Source organism: Lolium rigidum, chromosome 4 (genome assembly GCF_022539505.1).
Source record: "Lolium rigidum isolate FL_2022 chromosome 4, APGP_CSIRO_Lrig_0.1, whole genome shotgun sequence".
In the NCBI taxonomy this organism is placed as follows: Eukaryota; Viridiplantae; Streptophyta; class Magnoliopsida; order Poales; family Poaceae; genus Lolium; species Lolium rigidum.
Window position 1 is genome coordinate 250150586 of NC_061511.1, and position 27179 is coordinate 250177764.

Consider the following 27179-nt stretch of genomic DNA (forward strand, 5'->3'; position numbering starts at 1 on the left):
AGTACGGAGGTGCTGCCGTTCGTGGCGCCGGAACCGATCGTGATCAAGATCTTCTACGCGCTTTTGCAAGCGGCAAGTGAACGTCTACCGCAGCAACAAGAGCCTCATCTTGTAGGCTTTGGAATCTCTTCAAGGGTGAGACTCGATACCCCCTCGTTGCTACCGTCTTCTAGATTGCATCTTGGCTTGGATTGCGTGTTCGCGGTAGGAAAATTTTTTGTTTTCTATGCAACGTTATCCTACAGGATCGTCGTCCTCAAGAGTGACCCACACGGCATCCAGAGGCTGCCGAACACCTTCGTCGACTTCGTTGCCGGCGACGAGCGCCCGGGCTCGCTGCATCTGCGGGAGGATGAATGCAGCTGCTGCCGCTGGATCGTCGACGTGATCTACAACGCGTGTGGCCTCCACATCGGCTGGGAGAAGTTCGCGCGCTACCACCGCCTCGAAGCCGGCTTCGTGCTCGTGTTGTCCTACTTTGGCGAGAGGGACATGAGCGTCAAAATGTTCGACGAGTCGCGTTGCTGCCGGAACTACCACGGCGACATCGTCGAGGAGGACGACGATTGAAGAGTGTTGTTTCTTCGTGAATATATGCACGGAGGTTTCTGGTTGTTCTTCCTCGGAAGAACCAACAGGGGCACCCTCACCAGCTGGAATTTTCAGTTTGGGTGACTGGGTGTGCCCTCAAGTGTTCTTTCATAGCAGCGAACACACGAAACCTTCGATGCCCGGTCTAGTTAGGTTTAGTTATTTTGCAATATTGTATATTTTTATCGACCATGGTTCAAACTATGTATTAGTTTGTGAAAAACATGTTTCAAATTATGTCTTCGTAAACCACGTTTCCAATTATGTATTAGTTTGTGGAATATTTCTTCTCTTTATTGAAATAAAAATGCAAAAAATAAAAAAAGTACTTTAATGTTTGAGGGCGGCGTTTGAGGGACACGGCTGGCGAGCGACGTCCCCCAAACACGACACGAACGAAACACGTCTTCAAATGCTCAATCCGGCACCGTCACCGTTTGGGAGATAATGCTCTAAGGTTGGTTGCTCTTGGGCTGCATGATAATTGCTAGGAGTCTGGGATCTGCCGGATGGATGCAGCCATTGCCACGCAAATGGAGTTCGACAATGGTGGCTTGCAAGTGCGGAGAATGCCTCAAAACGCTGGTTAGCGATGGTGAGGGACGTACAGGTAATGGGGAAAATCTTGGTATGAACTGCTTGGCTTGGGCCTGGAAAAACAGCGTGACCTTGTTCCATGCAGATACGAGAACAGCACTCCGGCCAAGATTGCTGACTGTGACTGGTCCTGCACAGTAGCTAGGCCTGTGACAGTGGAAGAGAATAGACGCCGGTGGAGACGTCGAGTGGAAGATAAGAGGCACAGCACAGTATCTAGTCCCGTGAGACACCAAGGCGTGATTGTCACATTCTGTGGAAGAGAAGAGACGCCGGTGGACTACTTGCACGATTCCAGGCTCCGGCCGGCGTGCACCTGTGACTGGCACCAATCACCAATTCGCCATGGCACGCCACTACAAGTCCACAACTCGATTCCAAAGCGCCAAGGTTTTTTTCTTTTACTCACGAGTTCACTGATGTATTCATAGAGTGTATATATCTCCAAGATCTAGCATGGTGATGTATTCATAGAGTGTATATATCTCCAAGATCTAGCATGGTGATGTATTCATAGAGTGTATATATCTCCAAGATCTAGCATGGTTATGCCTTCCCGGCGATAAGGCCAGGAGCTACATGCCTCCAGCCTCTGAGGCCATCGGCCGGCAGGACCATGCATCCATGTGTTGCGTGTACCTTGTTGTAGACTTGTAGCAGGGCTAGTATGATATCCTAGTTTACTGAACACTCTTTACTCGGTTTCGGAACAAAAGGAAACTCTCTCAAAAAGAGACTGCTGGGGTACAGCTACATATATTCCTCATCAAACTACTACAATGCTGGTCTAAAGATGAGTACTGTAGGAGGAATTTCAGGATTGACCAGCACCTTTAAAATAACACATGCATTAATATTAGGTGGAGATGGTGGTTTAGGCAATTGGACATTTCTTGATATGAACACCACCTTGTGTGTTCAAAATGCATGTTACTCCTCATAGTAGGACTACCATTTCCACAAATAATACTACCATTGTTCCTAAATATAAGCCTTTTTAGACAGCTATTTTTTCTATAAAAAATGTTTATATTTTAGAATGGGGGTAATATGTTATTAAAAATAATAAAACATGCATTCAAAATAAAAAAATTTAAATCAAAACTTTTTTTTTGATTCTTCACCATATCTAACGATACAGCCTGAAAAAGTTCAGCTTCCGGCCTCTCCAGCATAGATGCACCCAGCCAACATGTACAAGAACACAAACATAAACAAACGTAACAAATTTTGTTGTTGCTAGAAATAAAAGAAAAACAAACCCTAATGCCACCGTAGGGCTCATGATACCAAAATACGGAGACTAGGTCGCCAGTCGCCACCCATGTTGGGAAACCTAGTCCCTGAGTGATAGTGATCAACATATAGAGCATAAGCTCCAACCACTCAAGAAGGATCAAGCATGGAACCGAGTTGAGAGCTCCCTCGAACAATTAACAATCACATTAGCAGTGCATCGAGGAGGTGATAAGTTGGGTGCACATGGCTCTAGAAAGAGGATAAGCAAAAGAGTAAAGTTTGTTTCAAACCCTGAGTTTATAGAGGTGGTCCGAATCAAACCCTGAACTCTCGTTCCCTGAAATCAGCACCCTGTACTTCTGATCCCGGTCGTTACTCACCTCGCGTTCGTTTCCTTCCGCCTTCCGGGATTTGCTGACGTGGTAGTAGTCAACGCTGGGAATTTTGACTTATCTCGGACTCAGCACCATCATGTCGGTCGCTTTCTTCCTCACGCGATGCCCAGAAGGAAGAAAAGGTGACCATCCGCATGAATTGTGGAGTTCCCCTCGGCCATAATCGTTTAGTGGCCACGCTGCCCAAGTTCCCTTCAATCCCAAGTTTGGCGCTCGCCGCCGTAGTCACCATGGCTTCCCAGGAGGAATCAGAGCGCTCACCCGTCCATGTCCCAGCAGGAGGTGCGCTTCCATGACGGTATCGTTCTCCATGACGGCATGAGCAGCGACAGAGAACTCAAAGACCTTTGTGCAGCAGTGCGGTTCATATTCATTAAAATCCTGCTCGTGAATCCCTCAAATGAGGCAAAGTTTCGCCACCAACTCAATTCTTATACGATTTGGAAAATATCCAATTAGATTAGCCATTATATGGACAATGATATAATGAATTAGTGAACTGAGAGAGCACGATTGAAGTTCATCTGCTGAATTCACTGGAACTAACACCGGTACTCTGCTCGCAGGGGCTGTGAACTACGCCGCTGTACAGTTGCGGACGGGTTCGACAACGGCGTGGGCGAGATCGGATTTGGAGTGGCACGCTCAAGAGCCCGTGGCGGCGCAGCTCCCGCGCTCGGAACGGTCAGATCGGGCGCAAAAGACCTCCGGGCGGCGCAGACTGGGTCGCGGTGGAGCTCGAGGAGGCACGGACGATCTAGGGGTGGCTCCTAGCCTCAGGTTCGAAGGAACTCCTCGAGGTGAGGCAACGTTTAGGTTCAGTTGAACTCCTCGAGCTCTCTGCGTGCACACAAGGGAGCGACAATGGTGAGATTGGAGGAGGAAGAAGCTCCTCCACTCGATTCGGGTGGTATATATTGTGGGCGGGGACACTGCCAGAAGGAGCACCTGCTCCTCAGGAAGGGGGTTGTGGCCGCCGGTGCTGCTCAGGACGGAGGCTCGCACGACCATTGGTGCTCGGCACGAAAGACACCACCACAGGCTCACAGATGTGCGCGATGCGGGCGTCGCCGCTGCTTGGGATAGGGACGAGGAGGCGCACGACCTTGTCCTTGAGAGATGGCGCGACGGACTCAGGAGAGAAACAAATTAATATTGTGACTTGTGTAGGCCATAGATGTCGGTGCTAGAGATGAGAAGATAGTCGCCACGTGAGCAATCCTCCTGTTTGGGAATGGCCTAAATGTCACATCAGACCGGGAACTGCAAGTTCAAGGTGCTAGGAGCCGGGATTAGAAGTTTGAGGTTTGATCATGACACTGTCTATAAGTTCAGGGTTTATTTCAGACTTTACTCTAAGCAAAAAATGCAGCCTCATGATTTCCGTATATACGGTAGTTGTAGAATCTATTTGTACTCCAATGATTAATGCAATTATATTATTGATATACAAGTTGTTAACTCAACAATATATAAATATACCAGAGGCCTACTAATTAGGTACGGAAAATCCTATTGTTGACTACCACATTGCGGGATTTTTAGTTTGGTTGTACTATAGCCTATTGGTAACATTGCATTACCAGTCCTATAAAAAATAATGTGTTTGCATAGTGTTGGCAAAACATTGACCATTTGTGTAAATTTCATCTAAGTGGATGCTAGAAAGACGATCCATAAGTTCCAAGCGGTCAAACTTTGGTCCATCAAAACTTGCTGAAACACTAGACTTGGCCCATTGCGTTCCATAACTGATGCAATCGAGGTATTTTTAACCCTTGCAGTGTTGCATAGACTTGAATATTGTTGGATGGAGGATGTATTTACAAGCAAGATATCCTCCCAGAATATCACATGAGATCCATCTTTGAGAGTTTTTTTTTCGAAAATTTTGCCGATCTATTAATAATCATCAACAACAGTACAAACAGATCCAAAAGTAATAAAAATTACAAGTAGGTCTTTCGACCACCTAGTGACAACTACAAACACTGACGCGAGCCGAAGGTGCACCGCCGTTCTCGCCCCTCCATCACCAGAGCCGGGCAAAGCTTGTCGTTGTAGAGCTTATTATAGTAGACAAACGAAAAGTCGTAGTGTTAAGGCCCCAAAACACCAGCGCAACAACCATCGCCAAAGATGATGATAACCGTACATCGGAAGACCACACCAACAAACACGAAAACCGATTGGATCCCGCGAGACCTGTCTGGCACATGCCTCACCATCCCGAAGAAGACACTAAAAATAACCTAACAAAGAACGAAAATCCTCCCGCCGGCGAGAGGCCGTGGTCTGCCACACCTCCAAGGCCCCAAGGCCACTAAAGGCGGAGCGGATCGCCGGCATCGCCGGCGAGGGGATGGAACCCTAGATGGGTTTTTCCTGCCGCCTCCCGATCGCCTTCTCCTAGGAGTCCCGTACGTACTGGTTCAACAGTTGTTCCCCTCACCTTTGAGAGTATTTAATGTCATAAAAACAAAGCAAAACAAAACAAAAGAAAGAACCATTTGACACTCATAAAGGCTGCCCAAAATTGAATTCCCCTTGGTTTGCACTCTATTTGGGTAAGAGTCTTTGATCCCCATTATTTTATCTCAGATAACTATCACACATCATCCTCATTGATGGACTTGAATAACCATCTTGCTAACATACTCACATCTTTTTATACAAGACACCGAGGCCCCCACACTTCACTTGGAAAGTCAGTATTTTTAATTTTGTTTGTTACTTTCCAAACTTGATCTAGAACTGAAGTACGTACGCTGGTCGTTTTGGCACTCGTGTTTTCGACAGTTGCACCCAGCCAACAGGTTCGGGTTCCTTGTTTCTTTTGCTATCATGATCCATACTGAGGATGGTACTATCTGCACATTGTAGAATAGACAGTCCATTTTCCACAGGATGAGGCACCACCCCCATTAATTAGATCATCTGACTTGGCTCTCTCAATCATAACTTTCAACTGCATTAGAAAGAATAGGGGGTAGAGGATTCCCTGGCGCGAGGACTCTTTTTTCTTCGTTTGAAAATACGATCCTAAATTATGGTCAGCATCCTTAATTTCATCCAGACGTACGATACGGCGTAGAGTCATGCAAGGGTGGATTTAATGGCATTGTTTTCTTAAGAGTTATTAGTCATCAATCTATGTTCGCACATAGGAGTATTTACCAGTTGAATCTTCAGAAGGTTGACTGAGCTGAGTCTATTCCATTACCAGCTGGTCGATGTAAACGGCGGCCGCCCTCTGACGAGGACAACCTCCCTCTCTAATCTTGCATTCATCACCGACGCTCTGACCGTTACGCATCACAACATCTCCACGCCCATATATATGCGTGCGGAGCAGAGCAGAGTAGAATGCCCAGCCACTCGATCGGAAAAACAAGCAGCCATGCAAATGAGCCGCCATGGCACCAGCAGCCGTCTCTTCCACAGCGTCTGCCTCCTGCTCCTGTGCTTCTCATGGCTCTGCTCCCTCTCCCACGGCAAGAGGACGCCGCCGTCGCCCAAGAGCTCCTCTCGCCTCCCCGTCCGGGCCGTTTGCCTCGGCGGCTGGCTCGTGACGGAGGGCTGGATCCTCCCATCCCTCTTCGACGCCATCCCCAACAAGGATCTCTTGGTACCCAATTTAACTAACCTAGCTTCGTCGTGTACGTGCGTGCGTTAATGGCGCTCTGTTTTTGCTTGACTGGTTTCTTGCTCCTGGTAAACGTACGTACGATGCGCAGGATGGAACGCAGCTGCAGTTCAAGTCGGTGCCGTGGGGCGTGTACTTCGCCGCCGAGCAGGGCGGCGGCACGGTGGTCGTTGCGAACCGGACGCAGGCCTCCGGATGGGAGACCTTCAAGGTTGGATTGATCATCTTACAACGTAGCGTGCTAGCTAGTGACTAGTGTCGTTTGTGTTGTTTATAGGAGAGAACTGGTCTGGTCTGACTGAGTGTTTTGCTTCAGCTGTGGAGGATCAATGAGACGACGTTCAACCTGAGGGTGTTCGGCGGCCAGTTCATGGGCGTGGACACCGACGGCGCGGTAGTGGCGACTGCGCTGTCGCCGGGGCAGTCGGAGGCGTTCCAGCTAGTGCGCAACCCCGACAAGACCAGGACGCGCATTATGGCGCCAAACGGCTTCTTCTTGCAGGTGAGAAGATAAACATTTTAAGAAAGCTAGAGCGCACACTGGATAAGCTAGTGGGTCGGCTTCGGCGCATGGAACCTTCTTTTGCAAACGTCGCTAGCGCTGGCGCGCCGCCGGTGGTTCAACGCATTACGACTAGTCTTCCTGCCTAACTCTACTTGCTAGTATTGTTTTCATTTTTTGATAATCATTTCTTAACTATTTCGGATATGCCACTAGACTGCCATGACAAATCAAATACTAGTCAACATTTACCAGTACTTCAGCCTGTCGCCGAGCCAAAAACAGCATGTTTGGCCGGCAATTTTTCATTCCCATTTCGTAAAATTTACACGTATGCCAGGCAAAGAAAGATGGCTCGATGACAGCGGACTACGGCCAGAGCACGAGCTGGGGAGACGACGACCCGTCGGTGTTTGCAGTGACCAAAGTCGGGCAGCTGCAAGGGGAGTACCAGATCTGCAACGGATACGGCACGTCCAAGGCTACACCGGTTCTCAAGGTAAGACACCAATAATTTCCATGTGATGTGTCTCGCTGGTTGCTTGCACTTCTGTTCACGATTTGGGGAGATCGATCCTGTTCTTAAGGGGTCCATGCCTAATAAGAGAAGACAACAAAAATATATACTAGATGGAATGATTGGGGCGCGAATAGTTCCGTATTGGAAGCAATATCCCAACATGTTAGAGCGAGATCGCGTTACCATTATCTGCAATTCCTTTCAAGAGTTCGGCACGTGAATGCAAGTGGCAAACTAGGACAAATAACTGACTGTAGATTGACAGTAATAACAACACAAGCTGCACCATACTGTACATAGTATATGGTTTGGAGCTTTCGAGTCCGCAACTGTCACTGAATAAACGAACAAACTAACAGCATCAGCGCGCACATTTTTGTCTACTACCTCTGATGAAGTTATTTGAGTGACTTACATGGCTGGTAAATTTGCAGAACCACTGGAAAACATACATAGTTGAAGAAGACTTCAGGTTCATCTCAGAAAGCGGGCTGACGGCGGTGAGAATCCCGGTCGGATGGTGGATCGCCAGCGACCCCAGCCCTCCGGCTCCCTACGTTGGAGGCTCGCTCAAAACTTTGGACAACGCATTCAAATGGGCAGAGTAAGTCTGAATGTTTTTGCTCAAATTCCTAAGATACATTTCACCATATCATCAATCTTACTTATATTCAACCTGTGTGCCGTGTGCGTGGACAGGAAGTACAATCTGGGTGTGATCGTCGACCTGCACGCAGCTCCGGGGTCACAGAACCCCTGGGAGCACAGCTCCTCCAGAGATGGCACGCAGAACTGGGGAACCACCGATGCCAACATTGCGCAAACGGTGCAGGTCATCGAGTTCCTCGCGTCCAGGTCAGCCTGCAGATCGATAAGCAAATTAAACATCCAGCGAATCGATCTCCAAGAGCAAATTAACCTTGGCCTTCACTTCACCTGAATCGGTTAATGGTTCTGCAGGTACGCCAAGAGCCCGAGCCTGCTGGCGGTGGAGCTGATGAACGAGCCGCTGGCGCCAGGCACTTCACTAGCAAGCCTGATGAAGTACTACCGAGACGGGTACCACGCCGTCAGGAGGCACTCGTCGACGGCATACGTGGTCATGTCCAACCGGCTCGGGATCGGGGAGAACACCACCGAGCTACTCGAGTTCGCCGGCGCGTTTCCCGGAAGCGTCCTCGACGTGCACTACTATACCGTGTTCAACAGCATCTTCAACAACCTCACCGTGGACCAGAACATCGACTTCATCAGGACCAACTTCTCCGGCGAGCTCAGCAAGGTCACCACGCACAACGGCCCTCTCACCTTTGTGGGTAAGTGTTAGCTCACCGATCCATCCTGTTTTGGACCCGCCGCCCGCTGATCTTCAAATTATTAAGAAATCTATGCATGTTATTATTATTATGTTTTCACAGGAGAATGGGTGGCTGAGTGGCTTGTGCCTAATGCAACAAAGGAAGAGTACCAGATGTATGCAAAGGCGCAGATGGATGTCTATGGGCAGGCCACTTTTGGATGGGCCTATTGGACTCTCAAGAATGTTAATGACCACTGGAATATGCAGTGGATGATCAAGAATGGATACATCTCCTTGAAAAGCTAGGATTGATATGTCATCACTCATGAAGTTTGAATAACGATTTATGATGAATAAATTTGCACTAGCCGGAGCTCATATCCCTCAATGAGTCTTTTTTATTTTTGCCAAGGCAAGGACAGGAGTTCTTCTAATTTCTAATCCATTACGAAGGAAAGAAAGTGTATGTTCAGTTAGTTATCCAAATGGTAAAGAAAGAGACGAATGCACGCCGCACAAAATTGGCGTACTACCTCTGTTTAAAAAATTAAGTCGTATAAGTTTAGTCAAAGTATACTTAGTTTGACCAAATATATACAAAAAAATATGAGCATTTACAATATGGTGAATCTATAGACTTGGTATTGTTGTTGGCCATACTTCTATGTATAAACTTGATCAAATATAGAAAACATTGTCTTTTGACAAAAAATACACGCCTTGTTTATGAAACGGAGGGAATAAAAGCGAATATGGCCGTGCGTGATGGTGGTAGGCTTCCGAACCAAGTACATGTCAATTATACGTTTGATTCTGTGTTTTATTTTCAAATAACTGCAGAGATTGATTTGTTGTCTCTTTTCCCTCTATCTCGTGGTCCTATTCATCGGATGGGAATGGTCGGCATCAGGACTCAGGAGAGAGGCAAAGCCATCTCATTGTTTACTAGTACCGTATATAGGCGACTGTAGTAAATTACTCGTTTCATTCGAGCTGCGTACCTCAATTGCTCATGTAGCCCAAGGAACATCCACTGGCGAGGAGAAAGTTAGGAACTCTGCACTTGCGAAAAATTGGTCAGAATATACGAAGATACATAATGTTGTAACGGCATTATCTAAAATTCTTCTCGTCCTACATATCGGCCACCAAATTTGATGTTGGGACGGCAAAATCACTTGAGAAGGAACATTTTCATGATCATCAAAATTACTGCAACCTAACCTTTACATATCACGGAGAATAACCAACAAGCAACATGGTTCTTCGTGTACACGCAGGTGCAGAGCGTCACGGAGGATAGCAGGAATTATCGGTTTCTCCTCTTGGCGGGGAGGATGTTGGATAATTAGGCTCAATTTTCATGATTAATTCCAGAATATAAAACATGATGACATCAACTACTAACATGTGAAACTCGAACATACTAGACGTATTAATCAACATGAGTAGCAGCAGCGCAAACGGTAAAGCATTCATCGCTAAACAGATCGAGATATGTTGCACGTACCGATCTGGTGGAGGTGTAGTAGATGATGTCGCTGCAGTAACGTTGCTGACGACAGGGACGATGGGTTGAAGTAGAAGGCGTTGAAGACGACGGTAGGCAACACCACCCGACTTGGATGGAAGGCGACCTGTGATGAAGAGCTTGAGCAGTCGCGCAGAGTCCCAAAGACCTAATTCGCCCTCTCCCGTACAGGATCACAAGGGCGAGCGGTTCCGGAGACCTGCTCTCCTGTTCGCTGATGCACGTCGGTGCGCGGGATGGAGTAGGCTACGTTAGCGGCGCAAGCAGAGAGAGGTGCCAGAACCCTAAATCATGTATTAGATGTGTTTCTGCGGTAGCCGGACAAGAGATTATAAAGTCTCGGCTCGAGGCTCAATCAACTCACCACGAGCGCGTGTCGTGTTGTGCCGTGTTGAGTCGAGTCGAGACGAGCGAGCGAGGAGGAGCGCGAGTAAACCACTCCTCTTCTCACTCAATTACTAGTGGTGGAACAACCCACCTTATAAGGTGGTCTAACTTCCTCCCAACTTTATTAAACTCCCCACCTCTTGCCACTCCCTAGTGAGCTGCCACCCACTTGGGCTCAAACTCATATGGGATGCCACAATTTAGGTTTTGAGATTTATAAGGAAATCTGAAATCTAATGTGGGCCACTAAAAGTGGACCCAATATTTCAACAGAGGAGACTATTGGAGAAGCACGATCAAACTCATGATAGATGTCCATGACGGGCTACTTACAAAACCGCTACTCGAATTTCACAAACAGTAAAACTGCAAACATCTTGTGGCTTGGCCTTCGCAAGGGCAAACGAGCTGAGCTCCTCAAGATAAGTGTTAGCTGACCAACTTATCCGGCGAGCTCAGCAAAGTCACCACGCACAACGGCCCTCTCACCTTTGTCGGTAAGTGTTAGCTGAGCGATCCATCCTGTTTTGGACCCGCCGCCCGCTGATCCTCAAATTATTAAGAAATCTATGCATATTATTACTATTATGTTTTTAGAGGAGAATGGGTGGCTGAGTGCCTAGTGCCCGACGCAACAAAGGAAGAGTACCAGATGTACGCCAAGGCGCAGATGGATGTGTATGGGCAGGCCACTTTTAGATGAACACTGGAATATGGAGTGGATGATGAAAAATGGATACATCTCCTTGAGAAAAGCTAAGAAAAACGATATGTTATCACTCATGAAGTTTGAATAACAACTTATGATGAACAAATTTGCACTAGCTGGAGCTTAAATCTCTCTACGAGTGTTTTCTATTGTGACAATGTGAAAAGGAGAAAGTGTATGTTCAGTTATGCAAGTGGTAAAGAGAGAGAGGAAATGCACTCCTCACAAAATGGAAGTACTACCCCCGTTCCAAAAATTGAGTCGTATAAATTTAGTCCGAGTATTCTTAGTTTGACCAAATATATACAATAAATATGAACATTTACAATATTGAAGAAAAAGATTACTAGAAAAATTATGGTGAATCTATTGATCTGGTATAGTTGTTGGTCGTACTGTATCTATAAACTTGATCAAATTTAGAAAATATTAACTTTTGACAAAATTTAAATGTCTTGTTTTTGAAACGGAGGGAATAAAAGCCAACATGGCCGTGCGTGGTTGGCTTCCGACTCACAAAATGGCTAAGTGCCCAACACAACAAAGGAAGACTACCAGATGTAGGCAAATGCGTAGATATATGGAGAATGTTAATGACCACTGGAATATGGAGTGGATGATCAAAAAAGGATACATCTCCTTGAAAAGCTAAGAAAATCACTATGTCATCACTCATGAAGTTTGAATAAAACGTAAATTTGCACTAGCCAGAGATTATATCTCTCTCCGAATCTTTTTTATTTTTGCCAAGGCAAGGACAGGAGTTCTTCTAATTTCTAATTCATTACAAAGAGAAGAGATTGTATGTTCAGTTATCCAAATGGTGAAGGAAGAGAGGAATGCACTCCTCACAGAATGGAAGTACTTTGTTTGGTATATATAAAACTACACTTAGTTTGACCAAATATATATAAAAATTATGAACATTTATACAATATTAAAGAAATGAATTCTATTTTTTATGGTGAATCTATTCATTTGGTATTTTTGTTAGTCATATTTTTAACTATATAAAAACTTGATCAAATTTAGAAAATATTGACTTTTGACAAAAAAAAAATACATGTCTTGTTTTTTAAATGGAGGGAATAAAAGCCAGCATGGCCGTGCGTGGTAGACTTGCGAACCAAGTGTACGTAAATTATGCGGCGGTTCTGGGGTTTTTTTTTTCAAACAACTGTGCAGATTGATTTGTTGTCTCTCTTTTCTGCTATCTCATGGTCCTATTCATCGGATGGGAATGGTAGGCATCAAGACTCAGGAGAGAGGCAAAGATATCTCATAGTTTACTAGTACCGTATATGGTCGATTGTATTGAATTGCACATTTGATTCGAACTCTGTACCTCAATTGCTCACGTAGCCCAAGGAACATCCACCGGCGTGGAGAAAGTTAGGAAACGTAGCCCAATGAACATTCACCTGCGTGGAGAAAGTCAGGAACTCTGCACTTGCGAAAAATTGGTCAGAACTCAGAACATAAGAAGATACATAAAGCTGTAACGACATTATCTGAAAAATGCTTTTCATCTTACATATCGGCCACCAAATTTGAAGTTGGGACGGGAAAATCACTAACGAACATTTTCATGATTATCAAAATTACTGCGACCTCAAATGTACACTCAGCTGCAGAGCATCATGGAGGACAGCAGGAATTCTCAGTTTCTCCACTTGGCGGGGAGACTACTGGAAGCACGAATGCACGATGGACGTTCATGACTCCATAAGATTGCAACATGCTGCAATCGGCAACTTACAAAATGGCTACTCTAATTTCACAAACAGTAAAACTGCAAATGTCCGAGGGCAAACAATTCAGAGCTTATCTCCTCAAGGTAATTTAGAACTTAGCTGCTCAGGTACATTTAAAACTATAAATGTGAGGTTTTGTTCGAGATATTAATTAATATGTAAGAATCTTGTACCCATTGTCTCGTAGATGTCATGTAATATATGCTTAAGTTCTGAACGGATAGCATTGACAATCATCTCGTTATGCCAATATGCAGACGAGGCTAGACAAACATTCGTTTTCTATTGTCCAAATAAAGTGTTAGTTCATCTATCAGCTAAATTTGAGCTGAAATCAAAATAGAGACTTCAGTTAACAAAATCCAAAGAATCACTTGAAGAGAACAAGAACACAGCAGCAAAGAGATAGCAGGATTTCACACTACGTCCAAGGTTCAAATTATTCATTCAGCACAGTTCAACCAAAGCTGCTGCATCACAGCAGAAGTTTGTAAACAAAAGTAAAGTAGACATCAACACGACAGAAAGAAATACACGACCAGAGCAGAGGACACAATGACAGCTCCACCGGAGCACACCAACGGCATCAGACTTATGAACCCACAGAAATAAGCAGCGCCATTGCTAGGCACCTACTGGCCACCACGGAGGCGGAGCACCAAGTGGAGGGTGGACTCCTTCTGTATGTTATAGTCCGCCAGGGTGCGGCCATCCTCAAGCTGCTTACCGGCGAAGATGAGACGCTGCTGGTCCGGGGGGATGCCCTCCTTGTCCTGGATCTTTGCCTTCACATTGTCGATGGTGTCAGAAGACTCAACCTCCAGGGTGATGGTCTTACCAGTGAGGGTCTTGACGAAGATCTGCATCCCACCACGGAGGCGGAGGACAAGGTGAAGGGTGGACTCCTTCTGGATGTTATAATCCGCAAGGGTGCGGCCATCCTCAAGCTGCTTTCCAGCAAAGATAAGACGCTGCTGGTCCGGGGGAATACCCTCCTTGTCCTGGATCTTCGCCTTGACGTTGTCAATGGTGTCAGAGGACTCAACCTCCAGGGTGATGGTCTTGCCAGTGAGGGTCTTGACGAAGATCTGCATGCCACCACGGAGGCGGAGAACCAGGTGGAGGGTGGATTCCTTCTGGATGTTGTAGTCAGCGAGGGTGCGGCCATCCTCGAGCTGCTTGCCGGCAAAGATGAGGCGCTGCTGGTCCGGGGGGATGCCCTCCTTGTCCTGGATCTTGGCCTTCACATTATCGATGGTGTCAGAGGACTCAACCTCCAAGGTGATAGTCTTGCCAGTGAGGGTCTTGACGAAGATCTGCATGCCACCACGGAGGCGGAGCACCAGGTGGAGGGTGGACTCCTTCTGGATGTTGTAGTCAGCGAGGGTGCGGCCGTCCTCAAGCTGCTTGCCGGCGAAGATGAGGCGCTGCTGGTCCGGGGGAATACCCTCCTTGTCCTGGATCTTTGCCTTAACATTGTCGATGGTGTCAGATGACTCGACCTCAAGGGTGATGGTCTTGCCAGTGAGGGTCTTCACGAAGATCTGCATGCCACCACGAAGGCGGAGCACCAGGTGGAGGGTGGACTCCTTCTGGATGTTGTAGTCAGCGAGGGTGCGGCCGTCCTCAAGCTGCTTGCCGGCGAAGATGAGGCGCTGCTGGTCCGGGGGGATGCCCTCCTTGTCCTGGATCTTGGCCTTCACATTATCGATCGTGTCAGAGGACTCGACCTCCAGTGTGATGGTCTTGCCAGTGAGGGTCTTGACGAAGATCTGCATGCCACCTCGAAGGCGGAGCACCAGGTGAAGGGTGGACTCCTTCTGGATGTTGTAGTCAGCGAGGGTGCGGCCGTCCTCGAGCTGCTTGCCAGCAAAGATGAGGCGCTGCTGGTCCGGGGGGATGCCCTCCTTGTCCTGGATCTTCGCCTTAACGTTGTCGATGGTATCGGAGGACTCGACCTCGAGGGTGATGGTCTTGCCGGTGAGGGTCTTCACAAAGATCTGCATCTGTAAACACAAAGTAGACAAGAGTAAGACACAGTGATCTCAAATCTGCAGGACATAAGCAATACAAGAACCACAGGACATAAGCAATACAAGAACCACAGGACATAAGCAATACAAGAACCAGAGCATATGCAGGACATAAGCAATACAAGAACCAGAGCATCTGCAGGACATAAGCAATACAAGAACCAGAGCATCTGCAGGACATAAGCTATACAGGAACCAGAGCATCTGCACGACATAAGCAATACAAAAACCAGAGCATGTGCCGATCCAATAGAGAAATCCTAACTAGGAAATGAGATGATCCAAGAGAGTTTCTTAACTAGTATGAAACATCTCAACAAAAAGATGAACAGGAGACTAATTAATACGTATCATCAAGTTCTAAAGTTTCTAACATTTCAGGGTTAAGCACGCAACAATGAATCAACGATTATTGCCAGACGCACATGATCTGCAGAGTATAGCCGATGGCACAAAGTTTGGATCGGACAAGCAACTATGAGAACGAAGGCATATTCCAGGCGTATCAGGGTTAGGCGCAATATAACACACAGCCTGAGCGCTAAGGAATCAGGAATCCACAAGACGATTTAGCAGCAACCGACCGGAATCAGACAAGTACACCTAGATAGATGAACCGAATTAATGCCAGACGCACCTCTAATCGGCAGATCTGCTCAATAATTAAGGGATAGTCGAGGGGGATTTCACGAAGCCGAACCAACAGCAGCCGATCAACAATAATAGGCCATAGCAATCCAGAGATAATCGAGCGGGATTTCACGATAATCCGAGCCGAACCTACATCGATCTATGTATCAACCATAATAGCGCCTCAGCCAGCAGATCTACTACACGATCGAGCGTATCCAATAACAATCGATCTACCGAGGAAGGACTTGAATCAAATCAAATAAGACGAACAGGAGGACCGATTGGAAACTCGCGTACCTTGAGGAGGACGAGAGAGCTTGGCTTCGATCTCGATCGGTCTGAGATTCCTCGGTGAGAAGAGAACGGAGGGAATTGGATTGGATTGGATGCGAGGGAGAGAAGAGAGGAGGTGGGAATTTATAGGCGGCGCCGATGGGAGGGTGGAAGAGTCCCGCAAGGCCACGGCACGGATGACGAATCGGGGCGGAGTCCGTCCCTCCCACGCAATTCCGGCGAAAAAGCCGCCCGCCGCGGAGATACCGAGGCTAGGCCGTTTGGTGCCGTTGGCAGTTTTCTTATTTTTCTGAACAGAAAAGGGGTCTAGAAGACCCTAGAGATGCATTCAATCCAACAACGTGGCGGTATATTTTGCAAGGAAGCCCTTTACCATCAGAAACCTAAAATTTGAAGAAAAGGCCTCCATGTCGCCGAACACAAAGACGAACACCACAATAACACCGCCGTTCACGCCCGTCAGACACGTCGCCAACGATATCGCTGAACACCACCATAACACCGTTGGTCACGCCGGTCACACGCATCACCACGTCATCGAACACGAAGACGAACACCACCATGACACCGCCATTCACACCCGTCAGAGGCATCACCATGTCGCCGACAACAAAGCTGAATATCACCATGAAATCGTCGGTCACAAGCATCACCACGTCACCGACCACGAAGACGAACATCACCATGCCACCACCACCATGAATTATCACCTCTCACTTCTTACCTATCATCGCCACGTCGTCGTCCATGAAGATGGCAAGCGAGAAGTTGAGCAAGAGTACTCCAAACTATACTCAGACATACACACGCATTACACTATACTAGCGAGTCATTTATCTATCTGTGTTTGTACATTGAAACAAAAATATGTCAACATGAAAGTCATGCGGAATGGTGAGATGAACCTACTACTTAAAGGAAATTTCAAAAGGTTGAGCGTGTGCGATGAATTTCGCAAAATTCGTTTAGAACTTCATACACGGAATTGACGATTTACGACCGGTGAAACTTGAAACCGATTGTGGAAATTGATTCATATCATCGAGACACATCTTTTCATGTACACCTTATTTTTATTCGGACTATGCTTATGTTGATTTGAAGAGAGAGTGTGTGGAGTAGTGTAAGAGAGAGTGCAATGTTTGCATCGAAAGATTCACTTTTGCATGGGCTACCTAGATTTATCTGCATCGCTAGAAAAGGCTAAACTGGGGTTTCTCCAGGGCCTTGCCCGAGGGTGGTTTAAGAACCGTGCCCTGCAACAACGCGAGTGAGTCCATGCAACCAAACAGGCCAAAAATTACTGGGCCGATATGAGCCAAGGGGCGCCCACCTACCAAACGCGCCCACGGAAACTAGTCCCGCGTACCGCTTCGTCACTCCCGTCAAGAGAGAGCGAGCGAAACTCGGGAGCGCTCACCCGACGCGGCCTAGAGGTTGCCCGGCGGCGACTCCGGTAAGACCCTCCCTACCCTCGTCTTCCTCACTCCTTCCCCGGCCTCCTCTTCACATCCCTGCTCTCCTCTACAGCCGTCGCCCCCATGAGCTCACCCCTAATTAACCCTAGATGTGACCGGGTGGTAGGGGAACGCCGACCATAGGGGCAACTGCGGCGGGTGGTGGCCTCTCCCTTGCCGACTCCAAGTCGACCTCTTCGTGACCTCTCTCCAAACTCAATAAACCATCCAATCCCATGTTTTGTACATCCAAACAGGAATTGGAATTAGGTACCACTCTTTGATTCCAACTGAAAATTCCCAGCATATATCCAAACAATAGAATTTCAATTGAAGCCAATTCATTTCCAACTTAGATTTAAAATTTCCGGTCTAATTCAATTCTAAACCCTATTTTGTGCATCCAACTAGAGGAATTCTTTCAAGAAAGCCCAGGACAAACTAGTGGGCTGGGCTCGGGCTACCGCCCAACAGAAACCCACAACTCTGGGTCTTCTCTTCCGGCAGGTCCCGCCGTCGCTTCTCCGCCTCCGCCGCCTGCCTACCCGTCACTTCTCCCATGGCTGCGGACTGGTCGTGGGCGCGCCGGGCGTGGGAGAAGTGGACCGAAAAGCACGTCGGCTCTTCCGGTACGGTCTCCCCTCCCTCTCACTTCGCTACTCCTTCTGGTCTCTCGTGCACCGTAAACTAATCCCCAATCCTCTTGCAGGGATGCCGGTCAAGGCGGCGCTGCTGCTCAACTACGACCCGACCGGACCATCTCGCCTCCTCCCCATCATGTAAGTCTCATCCCCGACTCCGAGAGCACCTGCAGTCTAATGTGCATTTCCGCCGTTGTTGGTTTGGAGGATTGTGCTAGAATCTTCGGTACTGGCGGCGGTTCTGGTGATTGCCGTAACGAATCTGCCCATGAGGTCCTGCAGTTTACAGATGGAATTTTTTTGTTTATTCTTGTCGCAGAGTGTCGACTTAGTTTAGTCCAGTATCCACGGCCGCACCAGTTCGATGCTTCAATGGCTAGAACATAGCATATGAATTTGGAATTGTGATTGTTTGATTAAAACTGTCCTGAAAACTTGATCCATGAATTTAGCAATGCTGCAGTTTAATATCAGTATTATTTCCAACCCGAAGATGCATTTCTAATGCCGATCTGATAAACTACATTCTGGGATGCAATATGGACCTGAATTACTGAATCATAGATGTGACAGATACTGAACTGTTAAACATACGCGAAACCAATGCTCAAGTTCCAGAAGTTTAATGTCACAATCTTTTTAAACTGTCCAGAGCAGAGCAAGAGGGGACGAGATTTACCGCTGTTGATCTGCAACCATTTACGGACTTCTTTAGAAGAAATAATCTGCAGAAGGAGTTCTTCTCTATTGGGCCAAACCAATGTGAGTCTAATTCTTCCTTACTGCTCAGGGATAGTTGAAACCTAATTATTTCCTTGTTATCTCCAGCAATATTGTGATTGCAAGTTGTATATTTGTAGATTTAGTCACCTCAATCCATGAGCACTGGTTTTGTGCGCGTTGCGTTAACACAACAAAACACGAAGGTGAAGGAATTTTGGTTATGCAGATCGGAGCTTACATATTAGTCTCTATGTACGTATCTCCTTGTTCAACTTTTAATTGAAAAAAAAAACAGCTATCGAGTTTCCTTCAAGTAATTTTAGTATACAGCTTGGTCTGCCAAAACTAATTTAATTTACATTCTTATCTAATGCATAGGTATGATGGTTCACTTGGTTCGGCTTCACAGGCAATGGTGGCTGTTGATCAATTTGCATGGCACTTTAACCGGAGAACACATTAACTGCTAACTTATATTAGCTTGAGGTTTAACATGAACCTACTACAACTTGTTGTTTGGAATCATGGTCTTAGAATGTAGTGTCTGACCTGATACATTGGTATCAGTAGGTTTTTAGTGTCATAACTATGATTCACCTAAATGTAACTGAATGTAACAGTACAATATTTCATGGCCCTATGAGATATATTTTCTCCCAGTTTCATGTATGATCCAAGAAGTCAGTTGGCTAGCCATTTTTTGTCTACTTTAATCTCGCACAATGATATTATAGTGAAATTACTTAATGATTAGGAACATGAAACTAGAGTGAACGTTATTAACCAGGGGTGATGTGCCATCCAAGATCCAGTTTGACATAAGCTAACAAAAACATTCTTTTAAATCTATTAGCTTGTTTTACTTGATACGCTATTATGGCTAACTGGAGACGTATCTGGTGAAAGCCCTCCACATTATACATATCCACATCGTTGCACTATTCTCCATCAACATGTCGTTGGGCATTAACAAATCATTGGTTATCTTTGAAATTTGGTTTTATAGAAAATGGAAGCTTAATTTCCCTCAGCTGTTGGGCTTGAACATTTTTTTTGTTTTGTTTATGAAGATGTTACAGTTATTTAAGCTGTCTCTTGCTGCTTATTTCATGTTATGTTCCTTCAGAAGAAAACATGCTTCATGTTTATTCTGAGTAGAATATAGCCTTTCTGAATTAGGATGTTTTCCAGAGATTGATCAGCTTTCTCTACAAACATGCTAAAAGAATGAGGTGTTGTCTCCTAAAAATATCATGTACCTTCTAATATTATTATGAGCAATCATCCTATAAATACATGCATTTTAGCAATCATCCTATAAATACATGTATGATTTGGCTGAACTATTTTTCTCTCCAAACTGTGCCAGTAGTCTTGAAATCTTTGATATCTTATCGACTTTGCTTCACCAACCAGTTTACCAAAAAGGAATATAGGGGAAGCATTATTCCCTTGTTCCCGGGCAAGTACAGCAGGACACAGCAACATACATCTATAAGCGAGCATAATTTATGGTAGGAATACCCCAATTCTGTTGGACCCAGTCTGATACGCGTTTGCTCCTGTGATTAAAAATGCTGAAGATCAAAATGCAAGCATGCCTGGGTTCAGGGATGCAACTTCTATCAGCTAATCAGAACAAAGTCAGAGCTTAACCACAGCTCTTAGTTAGCCTCATCGGCCAAATCCTCGCCACTTGCACTTGGGATAGTCTAATATATGGTTGTCATCGGTCGGTCAGAGCCAAAATTTCCGTCATGTACGTACGGCACCTTTGACTTTCTACTACACGTAATGTACGGCTACATAATGTACGGCTTAGGCTTATACTACGTTTCAAGGTCAGCGAGCCCCCCTGCCTACACAATTAACAGCTCTTTACCGCCATGTTCTTCGATGGGCTCTCGCACCACAACGGTGCTCCCGGAGAAGCTTCTCCGTACGACGACGGGCACCACAGCGTGGTGGTGTTCCTGACCTTCGCCATATTCTTCTCCTTTGTCGTCATCTACCTCACTGTCGGCCTCGTCTGGGCCTTGGCAGTCACTGCTTTGGCCGTGGCTCTCTCCTTCGGCTACCTCTCCGCCCGCCGCCGCCATGCAGCCCTGAGGCGTGCCACGGCCGTCATCGGCGTTCGTCTCGCCAGCCGGAGCAGCGATGGTGGCTTGGATCATTTCGATCCGGCCGTGTCAAGGCTTCTTCCGGCATTCCCGTACAAGAGGGAGGCCAGCGGCGGCGACGCGGGGGCTGTGTCAGGGTGGGCGCAGTGCATCATATGCCTGGGGCTCGTGCAGGTCGGCGAGATGGTCCGGCGGCTGCCAGCGTGCAACCATCTGTTCCACGCGGATTGCATCGACATGTGGCTGCGCTCGCACTCGACGTGCCCCATCTGCCGCGCCGTCGTCGCCGAGCTCACAATCGGCCTGCCATCTGAACCAGAGCCCGTCGTTTGATTTGTTAAACCCACACCGTTGGAGGTTTGTACAGGAAGAAGCATGCGGTAAATCAGACCGCACTGGTGTATCTGGTTTTCAGATTGTCACGAGCGATTTTCAAAAGGAATTAGTTAATTTGTATGAGTGTGTATGTTTTTCATAGAATCATAATAGTGTTACCAACTAGGCAACTACATCGACTCATGGCTGAGTCCGGAAATCAGTTATCAAGCATTGTCGGATTCTCGCGGTAGTGAGGACTGATGAGGGAAGAAACTGTTGATTCTGTGGATCGTCTAGGTGTAGATCTAATGTCGGGAACAACTATCTATGTTTAGGATTTGACTATATACTGAGAGAGATCGAGAGGAATGAGAGGCATACCTTCTCCCTTCGAGGAGGAGCTCTCGGGCGCCGACATGGCGGCGGCGGCGGATGGAGTGAGCGTGCGGTGGCGACGGTGGTGGTGCTTCCCGTGAGCACTGCGCTAGCCCTAGATCGGTAGGGGATGTCGGTGGGGTGACTGGCAGCGCGGACCAACCTCGTACTGCGAGCCCTGGCCCCCACCTCTTTATGTAGCGCAGGTCACAGGGCCCACCAACCAGAGATGCGGTTGGGCCCCCGATCAGGGCGCGGACGAGGTCAAAGGACTCGTTATCGATCTGTTGGGATCGATCACGTGGAGATCATCCTAACATTCTCCCCCTTGATCTCAACTTTTCTTTTAACTTTATATTTTTTCTTTATTCGTTTCATTTTGGATCAGTCCATAGAGCATGTTTCATCGTAACAGCTCTATTGCCGATAGAATCAGACAACCACAATACACTTCTCTGTTTTGAAACAATTTTTTTTTTACTTTTGGGCCTCTTATGATCCAGGATAGGTAAGGCTTTCCCTTGAACCCATGCCGGCTACGTGCTCCTTGAACACGCTGGGTGGTAAGCCTTTCGTTAACGGATCCGCAAGCATATCTTTTGTCCTTATATGCTCAAGACTTATAGTTTGATCCTGGACCTTGTGTTTCACAACATAATACTTAACCTCAATCGATTTCGTAGCATTACTCGACTTGTTGTTGTGAGCATAAAATACTGCAGGCTCATTTTCGCAGTACATCTTTAGTGGTTTGTCAATACAATCTACCGTGGCTTCATAACATGCTATAAATTCTGCATACATCATGGATGATGCAACTATCGTCTGTTTGGAGCTTCTCCACGAAATAGCTCCCCCTGCAAGGGTGAATACATATCCAGATGTGGATTTTCTATCATCTTTATCCCCCGCAAAATCTACATCTGAATACCCTCTTATTTCTAGGGAATCAGATCTTCTGTATGTTAGCAGGTAGTTCTTTGTGCCTTTTACATAACGCAATGCTTTCTTTACCATTTTCCAGTGTTCAAAACCTGGATTTTGTTGATATCTACCGAGTACTCCGGTGATAAAAGCTAAGTCAGGGCGAGTAAGCATATGGAACCGCTTTCATTTGATCGAGCTCGTATTGATTTTGGGGATTTTGATGTTTCCCAAAACTGTCGCCCTTGACTATAGGGGCAGGTGTGGCACTGCACTTATGCATATTATACTTCCTTAGAATCTTTTCTAAATAAGCCATTTGTGATAGTCCTAATACTCCATTGTTCCTATCTCGGTGAATTTCTATGCCCAAAACATATGACGCTTCACCAAGATCTTTCATATCAAAATTTGAGGACAAGAACTTCTTGTCTCTTGCAGTAGACTAACATCACTGCTTGCAAGCAGAATATCATCCACATACAATATTAGGAAAATATATTTTCCACTTTTAAACTTTGCATAAATGCAATTGTCCTCAATATTTTCTTTAAATCCAAATCTCTTAATTGTTTCATTAAACTTTAGATACCACTGTCTGGAGGCTTGCTTTAATCCATAAATGGATTCATTTAGGTGGCATCTCATTTCTTCCTTGCCTTCCATGATAAAACCCTTAGGTTGTTTCATGTAGACATTTTCTTCTAAATCCCCGTTTAGAAATGCCGTCTTTACATCCATTTGATGCAACTCTAAATCAAAATGTGCAACTAGTGCCATGATGATTCTGAAGGAATCCTTACATAAGACCGGGGAAAATGTCTCATTGTAATCTATCCCTTCTCTTTGTGTAAATCCTTTTGCCACAAGTCGTGCTTTGTACTTTTTGACATTCCCATTGGAGTCATATTTTATTTTGTAGATCCATTTGCAGCCCACTGTTTTGGCTCCTTTAGGATATTCTCTAAGTCCCAAACATGGTTGGCACTCATCGATCTCATTTCGTCTTCCATGGCCTCCATGTTGGAGATATGCCCAAGAGGCAATAATAAAGTGGTTATTATAATATATCTTTGATTTTATGATAAATGTTTGCATACCATGCTATAATTGTATTAACCGAAACATTGATACATGTGTGTTATGTAAACAACAAGGAGTCCCTAGTAAGCCTCTTGTATAACTAGCTTGTTGATTAATAGATGATCATAGTTTCGTGATCATGAACATTGGATGTTATTAATAACAAGGTTATGTCATTAGATGAATGATATAATGGACACACCCAAATAAGCGTAGCATAAGATCACGTCATTAAGTTCAATTTGCTATAAGCTTTCGATACATAGTTACCTAGTCCTTCGACCATGAGATCATGTAAATCACTTATACTGGAAGGGTACTTTGATTACATCAAATGCCACTGCGTAAATGGGTGGTTATAAAGGTGGGATTAAGTATTCGGAAAGTATGAGTTGAGGCATGTGCATCAAGAGTGGGATTTGTCCATCCCGATGACAGATAGATATACTCTGGGCCCTCTCGGTGGAATATCGTCTGATTAGCTTGCAATCATGTGAATAGTTCACAAGAGAGGATATACCATGGTACGAGTAAAGAGTACTTGTCAATGACGAGGTTGAACGAGGTATGGAGATACCGATGATCAAACCTCGGACAAGTAAAATATCGCGTGACAAAGGGAATCGATATCGTATGTAAATGGTTCAATCGATCACTAAGTTATCGTTGAATGTGTGGGAGCCATTATGGATCTCCAGATCCCGCTATTGGTTATTGGTCAGAGAGGAGTCTCGACCATGTCTGCATAGTTCATGAACCGTAGGGTGACACACTTAAGGTTTGATGTCGTTTTAAGTAGATATGGAATATGGAATGGAGTTCGAATGTTTGTTCGGAGTCTCGGATGGGATCCAGGACATCACGAGGAGGTCCGGAATGGTCCGGAGAATAAGATTCATATATAGGAAATCACTTTCCATGTTTGGAAATGATCCGGTGCATTTATGGAAGGCGCTAGAATGTTCTAGAACCTTCCGGAATAAATCACCATGGAAAGTGGAGTCCTGGTTGGGCTCCACCAACCCTAACCAGCCAACCAAGTGGGAGGGTGAGTCCATGGTGGACTCCACCTCCTTGGCCGGCCAACAAGGGGGGAAGGGGAGAGTCCCTGTCCCTCTAGGTTTCTTCCATATGGCAGTTTTTGAATTGGGGTCTTATTCAGATCTTTGGGCAAACCCTTGGGTGTTCCACCTATATAATGAGGAGGAGAGGGAGGGGGCAGCCTACCCCAAGTTGGCCGCACCACCTAGGCCCCCCCAGGCCGGCGCCCAAACAGCCCCCCTCTCCCAAACCCTAGCCTCTCTCCTCCTCCATCTTCTCCCACAGCGCTTAGGCGAAACCCTGCCGGAGATCTCCACCGCCATCGACACCACGCCGTTGTGTTGTCGGGATTCCGAGGAGGATCTACTACTTCCGCTGCCCGCTGGAATGGAGAGAAATACGTCGTCATCAACACCGAACGTGTGACCGAGTACGGAGGTGCTGCCCGACTGTGGTACCGTCAAGATCTTCTACGCGCTTCCGAAAGCGGCAAGTGATCGACTACAACAACAACGAGATCTAATCTCGTAGGCTTTGGAAATCTTCGAGGGTTAGTCTCATGATCTTCTCGTTGCTACCATCTTCTAGATTGGATCTTGGCTTGTTATTCGTTCTTGCGATAGGAAATTTTTTGTTTTCTATGCTACGAATCCCTTCAATGGTATCAGAGCCGTGTCTATGCATAGATTGGTTGCACGAGTACAACACAATGATTTTGTGGGCGTTGATGCTTTTGTTATCTTTAGTTAGTGTACTTTGCATCTTGCGGGATGGTGGGATGAAGCGGCCCGGGCTAACTTTACATGACCGCGTTCATGAGACTTGCTCCACGCTCGACATGCAACTTGTATTGCATAAGTGGCTTTGCGGGTGTCTGTCTCTATCACCATAGTGAAGATTCAATTTACTCTTTCTATTGACAACACTAGTATCACCGTTGTGGTTTATGTTCGTAGGTAGATTGGATCTTACTCGAAAACCCTAAACCACGTAAAATATGCAAACCAAATTAGAGGCGTCTAACTTTTTTTTGCAGGGTTTGGTGATGTGATATGGCCATGATGTGATGATGAATATGTATGAGATGATCATTATTGTATTGTGGCAACAGACATGAGCCTTATGGTTGTCTTTATATTTCATGTAGTAGTGTTGTTTCAAAGTAGTTGTAATAGTTGCTACATGTGGTGAACAACCATGAAGACGGCGCCATGGACCTTGACGCTACGCCGACGATGATGGAGATCATGCCCGTTGATGATGGAGATCATGTCCGTGCTTTGGAGAAGAAAATCAAAGGCGCAAAGACTAAAGGGCCATATCATATCACATATGAATTGCATGTGATGTTAATCCTTTATGCATCTTATCTTGCTTAGATCGCGGCGGTAGCATTATAAGATGATCCCTCACATTAATATCAAGATAATAAAGTGTTCTCCCCTCGTATGCACCGTTGCTACAGCTCGTCGTTTCGAAGCATCACGTGATGATCGGGTGTTATAGATTCTACGTGTGCATACAATGGGTGCAAGCCAGATTTGCACATGCGAATACTGAGGTTAAACTTTACGAGCCTAGCATGTACGTGACATGGTCTCGGAAAGTCGTCATGATATGATGGATAAAATTATGAGTGAAATTGTTCATCATATTACAAAGTTACTAATAGTGAAATCTGGAACACTTGTCATATGATGATCAACTTCAAAGTAAGAACCTCAAGGTTATTGGTATTTGACCAATGGACCTAGAAGTTATTGAAGGTGAAGTGTTTTCTGAGAATGAGGAAAGCTAAAAGAGAAACTACAAAATATATTTTGGCAGAAAGAAAGAAACGACTAGAAAGTCTAGCTTAGGTGTATATAGATGATATAGATGTTATGGATGTATTCCTTGTTTGGTCACATAATTAAATTATTGGGTATTTGTACCAGATTGGTTGATATGAGATGTCATACAATACAACTCAATACAAGAATACGATGGCCTAAGTGACTGATAAGGAATATGGTAATAATGCATGTCTGGAACATAATAAAGTGTTATTATGTTTGTCGTTGGCATTCTACCTAGCCCTTAGAATTTATAATAAAGAACTTAATAGTTGTTATTTTGCTCTGGTCAAATGAAAACAATGAGTTGTTCAAATTATGACATTACTCCATGTACGATGGATAAGTTATTATAAATCTTAATGGTGAAACACACATACATAACACTGACGCTAATATGCCGTAAGGCAAATGATTTGAATTCCACTTATTAGTGGAACCGCCATTTAGGTCATGTTAGAAAGGAATGCATGAAGAAACTCCATGCAAATGGATTTTTGGAGTCATTTGATTTTTGAATCGTTTGGCGCT

At 45.7% G+C, this 27179-nt stretch overlaps 3 protein-coding genes across 5 annotated transcripts; 2 read left to right on the forward strand and 1 right to left on the reverse strand.

Moving 5' to 3' along the window:
- Positions 1-6172: 6172 nt before the first annotated feature.
- On the forward strand, positions 6173-9168 carry LOC124707482 (probable glucan 1,3-beta-glucosidase A). The gene is made up of 8 exons (XM_047239137.1): positions 6173-6450; positions 6560-6679; positions 6785-6970; positions 7311-7469; positions 7925-8094; positions 8190-8345; positions 8451-8806; positions 8909-9168. Exons 1-8 carry the CDS (start codon positions 6223-6225, stop codon positions 9094-9096), a joined length of 1563 nt encoding a protein of 520 aa, XP_047095093.1. The 5' UTR covers positions 6173-6222; the 3' UTR covers positions 9097-9168.
- Positions 9169-13766: 4598 nt separating this feature from the next.
- On the reverse strand, positions 13767-16265 carry LOC124707483 (polyubiquitin). 3 transcript variants are annotated; one of them, XM_047239140.1, is made up of 3 exons: positions 16135-16265; positions 14305-15177; positions 13767-13848 (listed from the first exon to the last, which is right to left on the reverse strand). In XM_047239140.1, exons 2-3 carry the CDS (start codon positions 15175-15177, stop codon positions 13804-13806), a joined length of 918 nt encoding a protein of 305 aa, XP_047095096.1. In that variant the 5' UTR covers positions 16135-16265; the 3' UTR covers positions 13767-13803. The 3 variants fall into 3 exon arrangements, with proteins under 3 accessions (XP_047095096.1, XP_047095095.1, XP_047095094.1); XM_047239139.1 differs by having other exon boundaries at positions 14077-15177; XM_047239138.1 differs by having other exon boundaries at positions 13767-15177.
- Positions 16266-18147: 1882 nt separating this feature from the next.
- Positions 18148-19665, forward strand: LOC124705845. Its single transcript, XM_047237539.1, has 5 exons — positions 18148-18217; positions 18298-18367; positions 18882-18991; positions 19090-19204; positions 19331-19665. Exons 1-5 carry the CDS (start codon positions 18148-18150, stop codon positions 19413-19415), a joined length of 450 nt encoding a protein of 149 aa, XP_047093495.1. The 3' UTR covers positions 19416-19665.
- Positions 19666-27179: the final 7514 nt, after the last annotated feature.